Genomic DNA, 14,591 nt, shown 5'->3' on the forward strand with positions numbered 1-14,591 from the left:
TAGATTGTTATGAAGCAGTCGAGGAGAGTTATCTGGTTCAAATCTGTCTAGAAGGGGCATTGAGCAGGTACAAAATGTTTCTAGTAAATCACAAGCTACCCACCTTCTCGGCATTAATGGAAGCAGCTCGGAACATTAGCATTCCTCAGGCGCAGGAGTCCGGATTTAAGGCCAGTTACAAGACTAGTTTCAAATCGTCTCGTGGACCTATTGTTGCTGCTGCCTCTGCCCCAGATACCCAAAATTCACAAGGAGGAGGTCATAGAGGCCAGAAGAGAAAGCAATATAATGGTGAAAAGGGGAATGTTTCTTATCCATGTGGAATCGAGGAAGTGAAAGCTCTAGTTAAGGAATGGGTGGCTGACGGAGAGCTAAAATTGCCTTATGTTGAAGAAATGCCATCAAAAAAGGACCGTGAGAGCCCTGAATTCTGTGTCTACCATCGTACATTGAAACATCCGACAGAGAAGTGTTGGACTCTCAGGAAAATCTTCAGAGATAAAGTCGAGGCAGACGAATTGAGGTTCAAAAAGCAAGGGACTCAAGACATCCGAGAACAACCATATCCTCAACACCGAGACAAGGGCAAGAATGTTGCTATGATAGCTTATGAAGGCCCGATGATCGAGGCTATCGCCAACCTCGATGACGATGATTGTTATCTGGACGACATCCTCGAGCCAGAGGGTGAGCAAGTTTACTATGGAAGTACTCTCGATCCAGAGGGCAGAACATTTATGACTCATGGCGAAGATCCCTTTGATCCAGAAGGAGGAGAAGAGTACTATGGAAGAGGAGGACACCATGTTTATGTGGCATCTTATTTTGAGGAGACCGAGGAGATGGTTAACTACGAGCCTCCAAGAGTGGAAAAAGATCCGGATCACTATGCCAAAACCCTGCAAGACTGTGTAAAGTTCAAGCAGTTCTTTGACCAGCTTGGACTTTCCAGGGAGGCAAGAACAAAAATCACCAAGTCTATCATTAATATAGCCGAGGCACACCATGAGGAATGCATGTCGACTGAGGGATCTATCCCGAGGAAGGCAAAAGAGCAATCTAGTGCCATTACTTTCTCAGAGGTTGATCGGAAGTATACTTTTTCTCACAACCGCCCGCTTTATGTGACTGCTTTTATTAACAGGGTTGAGTTCAAAAGGGCCTTTCTAGATAGTGGAGCCTCTATCAACATTATGACTCGCGCTACTCTAGAAAAGGCCGGAATCTCTGAAGAACGCATTGTGAAGCAGCCGATAGTCATCACTGGCTTCGGTGGAGAAAGGAGAGTTACTATCGGATGCGTAACAGTTGATTTAGCCGTTGGAGAGATTCGCTCGGCCACCAAGTTCCATATTATCGATTCTGAGGCAAATTATCACATCATTCTAGGGAGGACCTGGATGCATAGATATGGGGCTGTACCATCGAGTTATCATCAGTGTGTTAAGGCTAAATGGGGAAAGAAGACGGTGACAATTCAGGCTACAGAAAGGCCTTTCGAGATCCATGAAGCTCATTATTCTGATGCCATTTACTTCACCGAACTGGCTGTCGAAGAAGTTCCCACCACCTCTAAGCCTCGAGGGGTCAAAATTCCTCGTTGGGAGGATATCAAAGATGACAAGGAGCTAATGGCCGAGTCGAGTAAGCGGGCAATGTCTAGACCAGAAAGTCCGCCTGTTCCTCGGAAGGTGATGAAAGTTCGAGAAGGAGGCAAGATGGTGTACTATTTATGAAGGTGCGGGGAGTCGGTTTCTTCAGTCACCGACTCCGAGTCAAAAGAAGAGCCTCCTGACAATGATATAGTAATAAAGCCTGAAGTGGCTCCAGAATGTATGCAAGATGGGCCGAAGCCTCAGCCCGAACAACTTATTGAAATAGATCTGAGTGATGGACAAGATGCACCGAGGTCGGTATTCGTAAGTTCGAGCCTTAGCCCAGAGAAGCGGGAACAGTTGTTAAAGTTGATAAGCCGATACTCAGATGTGTTTGCTTGGTCATATAAGGAAATACCCGGACTAGATCCTGACCTAGTCTCCCACTATCTTGATGTGTTCCCAAACTCCAAGCCAATTAAGCAAGCTGCTCGAAAATATCATCCAGATCTCGAAGAGAAGATTAAGGAGGAGATTGAAAAACTTCAACAGGCTGGTTTCATCCGGCCAATACAGTACCCCACGTGGTTAGCAAACATCGTGCCAGTAAAGAAGAAGAATGGCCAAATTAGAGTATGTGTAGACTTTCGAGATTTGAACAAATCTTGCCCGAAGAATGAATTCCCTCTTCCTCACATCGACACCCTCGTGGATACTACCTCGGGACACCAGATGTTCTCATTCATGGATGGATTCAGTGGATACAATCAGATTAAGATGGCTCACAAGAGGACTTCTGATGCCAGTCCTTCCGCTCCTCGCCTTTCCAAAAGGCTTCACAATAATGGCAAGGCTCTCCCATTGATCTCCCACTTTCACTCTCAAGGTTGATAATGGAGAAGGGAAATTAGTTCTTTCCCAAGAGTTAAAAATCTCCAAAATCCATCCCTTGTAAAGCTATGGGTGGGTGCTATTTATAGGCACCTCATGATGTAGGATGGAGCCCATGTGCAAGGCACATGGGGGATATTCTCTCTAACCACCTTGTCCGAGGAGGTGACCTCTCCGAGGAGGTGACTTATCCGAGGATGAGAAAACCCCGAAGAGAAGATCACTCCCTCGGCGAACCCTTCTTCTTAGCCACACCTAACCAATGATCCCCAATCATACCAAAGGGTCAGGGGTAGTCCCAGAGGACGTCCTGCCGCAAAAATATTGCCGAGTCTCATGGACCCCCCGGGGTCGTGCCACCTCGACCCGGGTATAGGCTAGTTTAACCGAAGAGTGAATTTATCTCCACTCACCGTCCTCGGGATCGGGTCCTTTGTTCGAACTCCATTACGCCCATGGTTCTGGTGCGTAGATCCCGGAAAGCTCCGAGCCCGCAAGTGTTCTGGGACTCATTAACGGAGCGACTTCTAGATTGCGTCTGAATCCGTTCGAAGCCAAGTACTTCGGATCTCTAGATTCGTGGGTCCGAACCCTTTCGAGTCCGAGTGCCTCGGATCTCTAGGCTTGCTTAATACCCTTTCGAGTCCGGGCTCGAGTAAGTCTCTAGGTTCGTGGACCCGAACCCTTTCGAGGCTTACAGTGATTCAATCCGTTTGATGGCGATAAATCTGGGCCCACCGATTATTGGACTTGCGATAAATTCGGGCCCACTAATCTTGGGCTATTGGGCCTAAATAATTTAGTGGGCTCAAATTAGCCCCTCTTACATTTGCCCCTTGCGTGTATGAGAAATTTTAAATTTCTCAGACATGCATACTGTCATTTCTTCAACCCTGTTTCGCATCACGTTCCCCAAAAAAAAAACGTTTTGTCACGACAGAGCCTATGGATAAAGTTGATGACGCACTTCAATTTACAGAAAAAATTGACAAGCAAAAATTTAATTTTTTTTTTTTTTTTTTTTTTTTAAGGCTCACACGTGCCTTTGTTGTTTGGCACACACGGATAATGCTCTTTCTTTTATTTAAGGAAAGTGCCAAAACCCTAAGCCTCACCAAATTTTTGCACAGCCGCCACACCTACTCTCTCAGCCTATTCTCTCTCTCTAGATCGAGAGGCTAGCCTTCTTCTTCAACAAACCAGTGCCGCTTCTTGCTTTGAAGACCACTGTTGTTTGCATACCGACTGCTATCACAACTTCGAGCAACACCACCGACTTGTCCCAACGTCGCGACTGCTGCAATTTTGCCGCTGGCCTCGGCTGTCCAGTTATACCCACTCACGTCGCTGCTGGTAGTCTTGACTGCCAAACACCGACCACACACGCCGCCCTCTCAACGCGGCATGCGTGGTCTCGCCAAACACCATTCAACTCAACGCCTTCTTGGTCCGGCGATATCTTCCAGAGCTCGGATCTCACCAACTCTCGGTTTTGTGTTATACCTGCTGATTCTATCCGTAATTAATCAATGCGGAACGCGTCGCCGATTCAACGCAATTTCCTTAGAAACCCAGATTTTTCGGAGCTCTGTTTCACCGGATAACACCAACGTCGGCATCTCTGTAACACCGCTGCTGCTTCTGGCTTTCTAGAGCCACTAACGGTGTCGTCTCCGTGACATCACCTGTGACGCGTACCTCGACTGCTCAACGTCGTTCACTATTGCCTTCACTCTGCTGGAACTCCGCCGTCGGCTTCAACTATTCCAACGCAGGCCACACACGTTGCCCACTCAACGTGACGTGTGTGGTTGCCGACTCCTCTGTGGTGCCACTGTTACTTCCGTCTTCGGACTATCCAGCGCCGACCACACACGTGCGCCCACTCAACGCGACGTGTGTGATCTTGCTTAGCGCCTGCTCAACCCGGCGTCGGCCTTAGGTGTATCTGTCTCGCGTTTGTGGTCTCGCCACTACTTCCAGCCGTGCTCTTCCTCCATTGGCTTGAATCTGTGAGCAAGTTCTTTTAATTGTTTTGTTTATTTATTTATTTTATTTATATATATGTTCTTTGTGTGGTGGCAGAATTGTTTATATATATATATATATATATTTTCAACACTTTCATATATATATATTTATATATATATATATATATATATAAATAAATAAACAAATAAACGAATGAATCCATGCATTGATACATTAAATAAAAAATAATATCGGTGATTTGAAATCCCAATGTGAATCTTGAATTTGTTTGGGCTTTGTAATTTTTGAAATAAGTTGTGGGATTTATTTAAACGATTTTTCTGACTTGAAATTTGCCAAAGAAATTCTGGACTATTGCATAACTTGAACCATTGCTGCTGAATTTTTGCCCTCGTAATAGAATATTTGCCACTTGAATTGAGCAAATAATATTGACTTGGGAGGAACACTCTTGTAGCTTGCACAAAAATCCATTAAATCTTGCTACTGATGAGCAATGTAATATACTTCAGATCTCGGGCCTGAAATCTGCTACTGAACTTCACTCTGTCCAAATTTTGAGCCCCATATAAATTGGACCTTTAATATGGACCATAGTGACTTTAAGAAATTGACCCGATTGAACTTCATCACGAAGCGACCTATGACATTGCACCTCTTATTAATGATAGAAGCCGAAAATCTATATGTTGATGATGCACCCATTGGTATTAAAATTTGTTGAGCTTGAAGAATATCCGAGAAAATGAATTGTTGATGACGTCCGAAGTTGAATTTGTTATTTCAGCCATATGTCTTCTCGAAAGAAACCTGTTGCTTTAATTCCAATATTCTGAATTTTAATATGGTCAACTCCTTGCTATTTATACCTGTTATTTCAGTCATATGTCTTCTCGAAAGAAACCTGTTGCTTTAATTCCAATATTCTGAATTTTAATATGGTCAACTCCTTGCTATTTATACCTGTTATTTCAGTCATATGTCTTCTCGAAAGAAACCCGTTGTTTCGGGGTCATCGGAACCGGCTCTCATGAAAGAGAGGGATGTACCTCCGGCATCTGAGTGGAGGAAATCTCCTTATTTTGGTCGGAAGGACCCCTTCTGGCGGGCGGCTACCTCCACCACTTCTCTTCTATCTCCGAAGGCGGCTCCATTATGTCTCACTGAGGACACTGACTCTGGACATGAGGCCCTCATTTCTTCTTCCTCGGTGCTACGCTTTCGGATTGAGCGGGGGGACTTTCCATACTGTTATCCTCAGTTCAAGGCCTTCTCAAACCCTCTTTTTGGTTGGCGGGAGTGGGTCGATGATGTCCTCTCGGACAAGAGCTTCTGTCAGCGGCTTCAAGAGGCCCGACTATTGATCCCAGTGAAAATATCTCGATCCCTATCCATCCGTCGCAACAATGCTAGCCTGGAAGCCATGGCTCTTCGGTGGAGCATCGAGACACACACCTTTATACTTGGCCAGCACGAGATGGGGCCCACCCTTGAGGATGTGTTCATGTTGCTGCGTCTGGAAGTGACCGGCCCTGATGCCTTCGACCCTGAGCAGACACCCCCCGAAGATGATTCTTTGATCCAATCTCTGAAACTAAATCTTCAAACTTGTGGTCGGTGGAGTTCCGTTTTTGATGGTTCAGCGAGGAGGACTAGTCGAGTAAGGACGGACCGTGCCTCCTATACTGCATGGATCCGCCACTTCTTTAAAGATCTTCAGCCCTTGGCCAGAGATGCTGACCCTGACTCTCGGGAGTATGAGGCCGGTCCGATGTATGGCTCCAGGCTCTATTTCTTGGGATTTCTGGCTTACTTCCTTTCATTCTTCATTCTTCCGAGCACACCTCCGGATTCCCTCAATCCTTTCGTCTTCCCCTTGGCAGTCAGGCTCTTCAGAGGAGATCGGATCCCTTTGGCTCTACTATTTCTTGGGAATCTCTACTATCGGCTGGATCTACTACATCGAGATATGGTTCGCTCCGTGGGTCGATATGAGCCTGTCTCCTTTATTCACAGCCAGTTCTTGCTATGTTTCTTCTTCGAGAGGTTCCCAAAATTTGCCCCTGCTCCGACTGTATTTGAGGCGGAAGTTCTTCGGGAGATAGTGGATAAAGATGGCATCCCCGTGCTCGATACTGATGGGTCTCGGACATTTGAGAAAGCGAAGTCTTGCCAGCCGTTGATTACACGGTGGTCACGTACCATTTCCACCTTATCCTTGAATACTCTGGTGGATGATCCCCGACGCTTTGTGGCACAGCCGTATGTATGCCCACCTGTGGGTGTGGCCACACCGCTTATCTATCATGGTTCCTCCCGCTCGGTGTCCTTTCCTTTGCCGAAGAACATCCCTGCACCCTTTGTTGATATGCTGATTATGATCCGTCCGAGTTCATTACCGGTGTGGCATGAGGAAGGCGTTGATAGTGCCGTTTATAGGCCTGACCGCGTAACATGTCAATTTGGGTTTGATCAATGTGCCCCGGGGCCAGCACCTCCTTTATTATCATTTTCAGCGAGCTACGGGCGCTTCAGTCGCGGGCTTGTACACACCGTGCTTCCCATATCCGGCTCTTTGACGATGCCAGGCTTGAGTCGAGTAGGGGGTTTCACCCCCTCTTTCAGGCGGTATTGGCAGAAGAATATCGATGCGTTTATTGCATTTGTCCAGAGCAGACCGACCGTATGTTTGCCTCCGCCGATTTATAAGAAGGATTCTTCTCTTCGGCTACCCGAGAGCCGAAAATCTGACCACATGTACGAGAGTTTCTTCACCTCATCTGCTCCAACTGACCCTTCTGCTCGGGCATCTGCTTCTAGCTTGGCAATTACTTCTCCGGAGCTAGTCCCTTTGAATAAGGCCTCTGGTCCTCGGACGACCCGCCTTAAGAAGATGGCTCACAAGAGGACTTCTGATGCCAGTCCTTCCGCTCCTCGCCTTTCCAAAAGGCTTCATGAGGTACCCAAAATTTTTGATTTGAAGCTACTTTCCTTTTTGCGACTATACCTTCTAAAAATGAAAACTTTTATTTGCCCATGTTGTACAGGATCCTGCGGTTGTTGACGTTCTCAGTACCGTGGCTCCTGGCCATGCTGCCTCCCCCAGGCCGGACTCAGACTTGGACGACACCCTCCCTTTGTCTGCAAGACTTGTGAAGATGCGCACCTCTCGTATAGCAGTTATAGATGATGATGATGATGAGGCTGAGTCCTCCGACCATTTTTGTGACCTTATTCCACGTATGCGTCGTCACCGCCCTACCGTAGCTGAGGAGGAGCGCTATCTTGGTGACGAGGTTATTGGGGCTCACCGTTCTGATGTTGAGATTACTGGAGGGAGTGATGCCTCAGAAATTGATGCCGTAGGCCATGCTTCTAGAAGCAATGTAGAGACGAGGTGCGCCTCTGGGAATGGTGTGGAGGTGGATGTGCTAGAGATCTCTGAGACTCGCTCTGGCACTTATGGTGATTCTCATCCTCCGGCCCTCCTTCCTTCTTCAGGGATGACTGCTACTGTTCAGGCTTCATCAGACATTGAGATCGATCAGGTGGTCTCTACACGACCAAGTGACTTTGTTGATGCTAGGAGTCCTTCAGTTGCCCCGGCTTTGCATATTGATTCTCCCTCTGGTAATCTTTCTTTCTGAAGTTTGTCAAGAAGCCTTTGGACTGTTGTTCGATATGTGGCCAAAGCAGGCTCCTTTAAGACGAACTGTCCTGAAACTTGCTTCACTATCAGCTTTGAGTCCCCCCGGATCCGAATCTTCTTGATACTGTGCTTCTCAGCTGCTATCAAGCCTAAAATAAGAGCCTCATACTCGGCTTCGTTATTCGAACAATGGAAATCCAGTTTATAAGACAAATATAACTTTTCCCCACTTTTGCTTGTAAGGACTATCCCAGTTCCTCCCTTCCCTCCGGCTGCTGCTCCGTCAAAGCTCAATGTCCAGAAGCTTTCCTCGGAAACCATAGCTGCGTGCACCTCTCCTCTTAATTCTTCATTCACTGGTTCATAGTCACCACTTGGAAATTGGGCAAGGAGATCAGCTAAGGCTTGGCTTTTGATCGCCTTGGGGGCTACACATGTGATCTCGAATTCACCCAGTGCTAACAACCATCTTGCCACCTTCCCGGTTAGAGCAGGCTTGCTGAGGAGGTATCGGATTGGATCACTTCTAGTAACAATCTGAATCTGATGTGCTAGGAAGTAATGTCTGAGCTTTTGGGCAGTGAATACCAAAGCTAAACAATGTCTCTCTACTGGAGTATATTGGACTTCTGCTCCTCGAATCTTCCGACTGATGTAATACACCGGGCGTTCTACTCCATCTACATCTTGGACCAATAATGCCCCTATGGACTTGGGGGTTGAAGTTAGGTACAACATTAGAGGCACCCCGGGCTGCGGGGCTATCATGGTCTGAGGCGAGGTCAAGGCCGCCTTGATTCTCTCAAAGGCCTTTTGGTGCTCTTGGTTCCACTCGAACTTGGCATCTCCTTTTAACAATGAACCGAAAGGCGCAGAGATCTCTGCCAGTGCTGGGATAAACCTCCGAATATAAGACACCTTCCCGAGGAACTTCTTTAACTCCTTCTGAGAATGTGGGAGAGGCATTGCTTTGATAGACTTGACCTTGTCTTCATCTGTCTCGATACCATGCCTATGTACAAGAAACCCGAGGAACTTCCTGGCCGTCACCCCGAAAGCACATTTGAGAGGATTCATCCTCAATTTGAATTTCTGGCACCTCTTGAATACCTTCTCAAGGTCTCGGAGATGGTCATCTTCTTTCTTAGGTTTCACCACTAGATCATCGACATAATCTTCCACCTCATGATGGATCATGTCATGAAAGATTGCAGTCATATGGACTTGGGGGTTGAAGTTAGGTACAACATTAGAGGCATCCCGGGCTGCGGGGCTATCATGGTCTGAGGCGAGGTCAAGGCCGCCTTGATTCTCTCAAAGGCCTTTTGGTGCTCTTGGTTCCACTCGAACTTGGCATCTCCTTTTAACAATGAACCGAAAGGCGTAGAGATCTCTGCCAGTGCTGGAATAAACCTCCGAATATAAGACACCTTCCCGAGGAACTTCTTTAACTCCTTCTGAGAATGTGGGGGAGGCATTGCTTTGATAGACTTGACCTTGTCTTCATCTGTCTCGATACCATGCCTATGTACAAGAAACCCGAGGAACTTCCTGGCCGTCACCCCGAAAGCACAGTTGAGAGGATTCATCCTCAATTTGAATTTCTGGCACCTCTTGAATACCTTCTCAAGGTCTCAGAGATGGTCATCTTCTTTCTTAGGTTTCACCACTAGATCATCGAAATGTAGGAGAGGGTTCAAGAAAGGAGTTGGAAATTCGAAGATCTTCGAAGATCCTTGAAGAACAACTTCGAATTCTCTAGAATATGATGAGAGGCTTAGATTCTTTAATAATCTCAACTTAGGAACACAAAAAAAACAAAGGAGATGATGGAGATAAAAGATTGGGTGAAGAAGAAGGCAAAATGGCTAGAGAATAGAATAATGGCAAGGCTCTCCCATTGATCTCCCACTTTCACTCTCAAGGTTGATAATGGAGAAGGGAAATTAGTTCTTTCCCAAGAGTTAAAAATCTCCAAAATCCATCCCTTGTAAAGCTATGGGTGGGTGCTATTTATAGGCACCTCATGATGTAGGATGAAGCCCATGTGCAAGGCACATGGGGGATATTCTCTCTAACCACCTTGTCCGAGGAGGTGACTTCTCCGAGGATGAGAAAACCCCGAAGAGGAGATCACTCCCTCGGCGAACCCTTCTTCTTAGCCACACCTAACCAATGATCCCCAATCATACCAAAGGGTCAGGGGTAGTCCCAGAGGACGTCCTGCCGCAAAAATATTGCCGAGTCTCATGGACCCCCCGGGGTCGTGCCACCTCGACCCGGGTATAGGCTAGTTTAACCGAAGAGTGAATTTATCTCCACTCACCGTCCTCGGGATCGGGTCCTTTGTTCGAACTCCATTACGCCCATGGTTCTGGTGCGTAGATCCCGGAAAGCTCCGAGCCCGCAAGTGTTCTGGGACTCATTAACGGAGCGACTTCTAGATTGCGTCTGAATCCGTTCGAAGCCAAGTACTTCGGATCTCTAGATTCGTGGGTCCGAACCCTTTCGAGTCCGAGTGCCTCGGATCTCTAGGCTTGCTTAATACCCTTTCGAGTCCGGGCCCGAGTAAGTCTCTAGGTTCGTGGACCCGAACCCTTTCGAGGCTTACAGCGATTCAATCCGTTTGATGGCGATAAATCTGGGCCCACCGATTATTGGACTTGCGATAAATTCGGGCCCACTAATCTTGGGCTATTGGGCCTAAATAATTTAGTGAGCTCAAATTAGCCCCTCTTACAAAGTTAAATAACACAACATGAAAACTCGAATCCAGACGTCATTTGATAATGGAACGTTTCATTCACTAGACTAAACTCCTTGATTATACAAATTCTATATTTAGTGAATCAAAATAAATAAATAAAATCTCAATGTACATGCATCTGGAACTTAACACTTTCATTTAAGCCAATTTAAAGGTATTAGTCCAATGATTGAGGTTTAAAGTTAAAACAAAATTACAGTTATTTTGGAATGTGTAATTCTAAAACCATTTTAAAGGTCAGGAAGTTTAAAAGTCAAGAAGTCTAGTGGAGGTAACTATACTTTCGAAAAAAATTGTCAAAGAATCGATTATATAAAAAGCAATTGCGAAATGTTTCACGTAATTTCATTTCTTACCCCTAATAACAAATATTACAAGTAAATATTGTTTGGAAATTAATTATTTTAGATGATTTTTTGATTTTTTATATAAAAAAAATATATAGAAAAATATAGAGATTGATGTAACAACTTTTAGTTGCTAGCATGATTACATTGAATCATTAATAATTTTTTTATTAGTAAAATGGAATTTTTTTTTTTTAGGGAAATAAAAATACAGTGGGAATAAGAAAAAAATTAAAAATAAGTGATAAAGTTTATACATCTTAATATTTAAAATTCTATACTTTTTCAAGATTTTATAAAAAAAAAAATTTGCTGTTCCACTCTACTGTTATTTTTTCAATTTTTTTAATCAAATTTTCATATTAATTAATTGACAGTTGACAATGAAATAAATGCAATGGGTCTCATCAATTTATAAATCAAAATATTTGGCCTAGTGCTTATGTAACACATTTTCTGATGTGAAATCTCGGGTTCTCCTGTGGAGATAAATTTGATACCCTCTCTGTGGTGGTTGGATATAAATATTGGTAGTTGTTGGGCTTGGCTTGCAATAATAATATTTTAATTATTCAATACCCATTTACAAAGATAAAATTATTCGTCCATTTATAGAAATCAATGGTAAACTACCAATAGGTCTTAATAGTTAGACTTAATTTTGGTAAAATTATCGTTAAAAATAATTTTTTTATGACGATTTTTTACATATGTTGCTAAAAATTGACGATTAGTGACTTTTTGTTGTCATGATTTTTGTAAATTGTAGCTAAAACTTACAATTAGTGACTTTTTCTGTGACAAAATTTTCAAATTGTCGCTAAAAGTTGTAAATTGATGACACTTATTTGTGACGACTTTTTTAAACTGTCGCTAACAATTATAATTAGCGACATTTATTGTGACAAAATTTTCATATTGTCGCTAAAAATTAACAATTTGTGACATTTTTAATAGTATTTAATGAAAAATGTCATTAATTATCATAGGATCTTTTGGATAATAAGTCTACTTATTAGGACCTATGTGATTACATAATCAATTTTGTTAAGGATATTTAGCATTCTTTTGGCATCTAGGATTTGAGTTAAAATAGTCATAAAAAGACAAAATAGGTTAGAAATTCAATAAGATAAAATGTCGCATTCAAACCATAATCATTTTATTTTTTTTTCTCACAAAAGTTAAAAAAGTCAAAAAGTTCAATACAAACGAATCTTTTTATCCCCAAACTAAAATAGTCAAAATGTTAAAAAGTCAACCCACATCCCAAAGTAATGGTTGATTTCATGCTTATTCATATAGTCAATTTTTGTTTTTATAGTTTTAATTATATCAATTTTATCCTTGATTTTTTTCTTATTAGTCAATTTAATAATTCATTTACTCTCCTCAAATAATTGCCAGGTTGAAATTGAAATGGATCCATTCCTTTTTGAATGCATTATTTTTGAGGTGTCTTAAATACGTACTTTTTTTTATTTTTTTGACTAAAAAATTGAGAAAAAAATATGGATATTTGGGTTAACTTTTTGACTTTTTATGAAAAAAAGTGTGTTAAAAAATTGTATAAATTAGTGTGTAGGGAAAAATTATGATTGAGAATTGTGCAGCCGTAATTTTTTACTTTTGGTGAGTAGTGATAACTTTTTAACTTTTTAAGTAACTTTTTGACTTTTTGACAACTTGTCAAACTTGACCTTAGTTTCTATCCATTTTTTTAAGTGGATATTATCAAGGGAAAATAACATGTCAGTAATATAACATAAAAATAATAACAATTTCACTAAAAAGTTTATAAAACTATCTTTCAATGTTCAAAAGCTCTTCATTAATATATTATTATTTTTTCTATATTTTACTAAAATGATATTTTTTCTATATCAATTAGATTAAATCAACGCAAAATTGATGCAATTAAAAATACATAAACCAAATTAACACAATAAACAAATTACAAGAACCATATATAATTTACTTAGATTTTTCATAGTCTTTACTTGTCTATTCAAAAGATTTAAAATGCAAGAACTAATTATTTGCAATGTTGGCTGTGTTACGGTGAAAAAATTTGCAGACAACCAAAACAAATTGACAAAATATAGAAAGCAATATAGCAATCTGCAATCATGAATGGAAAATGGCAAAACACATTGTACTGCTTAGATTTCTCACACTACTTTCTCCCTTTCTACTAAATTAAAGCGATAAGACTTTAAATTTGAATAGAAATTTATACAAAAAAACGAAAAAGAAAAATGTAAGGAAAAAGTTCAAAAAATTTGTCATTTTTTCATTACCATTTCCTTCAAAAAATCTCACATTAAATCCAAGATCTAAGCATAGTCTAAAAATATAGCTATTCTGGCAAATGCACCACAACTACATCTTCTACATTTGAATCAACAACCTCACTAGCACTTTCCATCTCCACTTCTGACGGAATAACTATTCCATTGGAGTTACAATCTCTTGGTAAGCTTGGCGTATGCTACAACTTGATGAATCACCAACATGATTAGATTCCAAATCATGATCTGGGTTATCTCTCTTCTTGCTAAAGGGATAGGATGGGACGTCTCTTGATCAAATTGTCTACAAAGTGCACAAAATCTTGACCAAGGAGTCGGGGGGCATGAATCTAAACTGTTTTGAAAAATGTACTTGGCTATATATACAACAAGACATAAAACAATGACAAAGCCAGTAAAAGCAAAGAGGTCTCCAAAACTTTGAAGGGTTAGGCTGTTTGAGGTACTAATATTGATTTCTGGAGCTATACATGTAGTGGGATTTCCCAATAACTGTCTTTCAAATTCCAAAATCTTGAGACCTTCTGTTTTGGAGATTACTGCTCTAGAGACATCAGCTACTAATGGAGACTGCTTGGGGAAAACTTGTTAATGTAAGAGTGAATCAGATGAGTAATTATAGAGTAAATTAAATTGGGAGACTTAATTGAAATACTTTTATATATTGGAGATTTGATTTACACAATTTAAACATTAAAAACTAAATTGAAATATTTTTGTATATTGATATCAAATCGACACGAGATTTATACTTTGGGTACTAAAAATATATTTAACCTTAACTATAGTGATTAAAATATTTTTTTATATTTGAACATTAGAAAATAAGTGACCAATACTACATATTGTGCAATGAAAATTAAAAATTGAGTCAATTATAAGATTACTTCCAAACTATATCTTTATTTTTCCCAATGTGAGATTCCAAGTTTTTATAAAACCCTTAAAGCCTTCAATGACAAATTGATAAAATCGGACCATAATATATGGTAAGTTTCAATTTATCAATCAAAAAAATTGAAAGATTTAGTTCTATGC

At 41.7% G+C, this 14,591-nt stretch overlaps 1 protein-coding gene across 1 annotated transcript; it reads left to right on the forward strand.

Annotated features, from left to right (window-relative positions):
* The first annotated feature begins 6,948 nt into the window (after nucleotides 1-6,948).
* LOC145791328 (uncharacterized) lies at nucleotides 6,949-14,145 on the forward strand. Its single transcript, XM_082871681.1, has 4 exons — nucleotides 6,949-7,437; nucleotides 7,526-7,875; nucleotides 13,601-13,716; nucleotides 14,030-14,145. The coding sequence occupies exons 1-4, from the start codon at nucleotides 7,060-7,062 to the stop codon at nucleotides 14,143-14,145; spliced, it is 960 nt and encodes a 319-aa protein (XP_082727807.1). The 5' UTR covers nucleotides 6,949-7,059.
* The last annotated feature ends 446 nt before the right edge of the window (nucleotides 14,146-14,591 follow it).

The sequence above is a fragment of the Camellia sinensis genome, chromosome 5 (genome assembly GCF_055761805.1).
Source record: "Camellia sinensis isolate YWXY chromosome 5, ASM5576180v1, whole genome shotgun sequence".
NCBI lineage: Eukaryota > Viridiplantae > Streptophyta > Magnoliopsida > Ericales > Theaceae > Camellia > Camellia sinensis.

Coding starts and splice junctions, on each gene's coding strand:
- LOC145791328 (XM_082871681.1), top strand. CDS start 7,060: ATGCCAGGCTTGAGTCGAGTAGGGGGTTTCACCCCCTCTTTCAGGCGG. Junction 7,438..7,525: donor TTTCCAAAAGGCTTCATGAG/GTACCCAAAATT, acceptor CATGTTGTACAG/GATCCTGCGGTTGTTGACGT. Junction 13,717..14,029: donor ATTGGAGTTACAATCTCTTG/GTAAGCTTGGCG, acceptor CTATACATGTAG/TGGGATTTCCCAATAACTGT.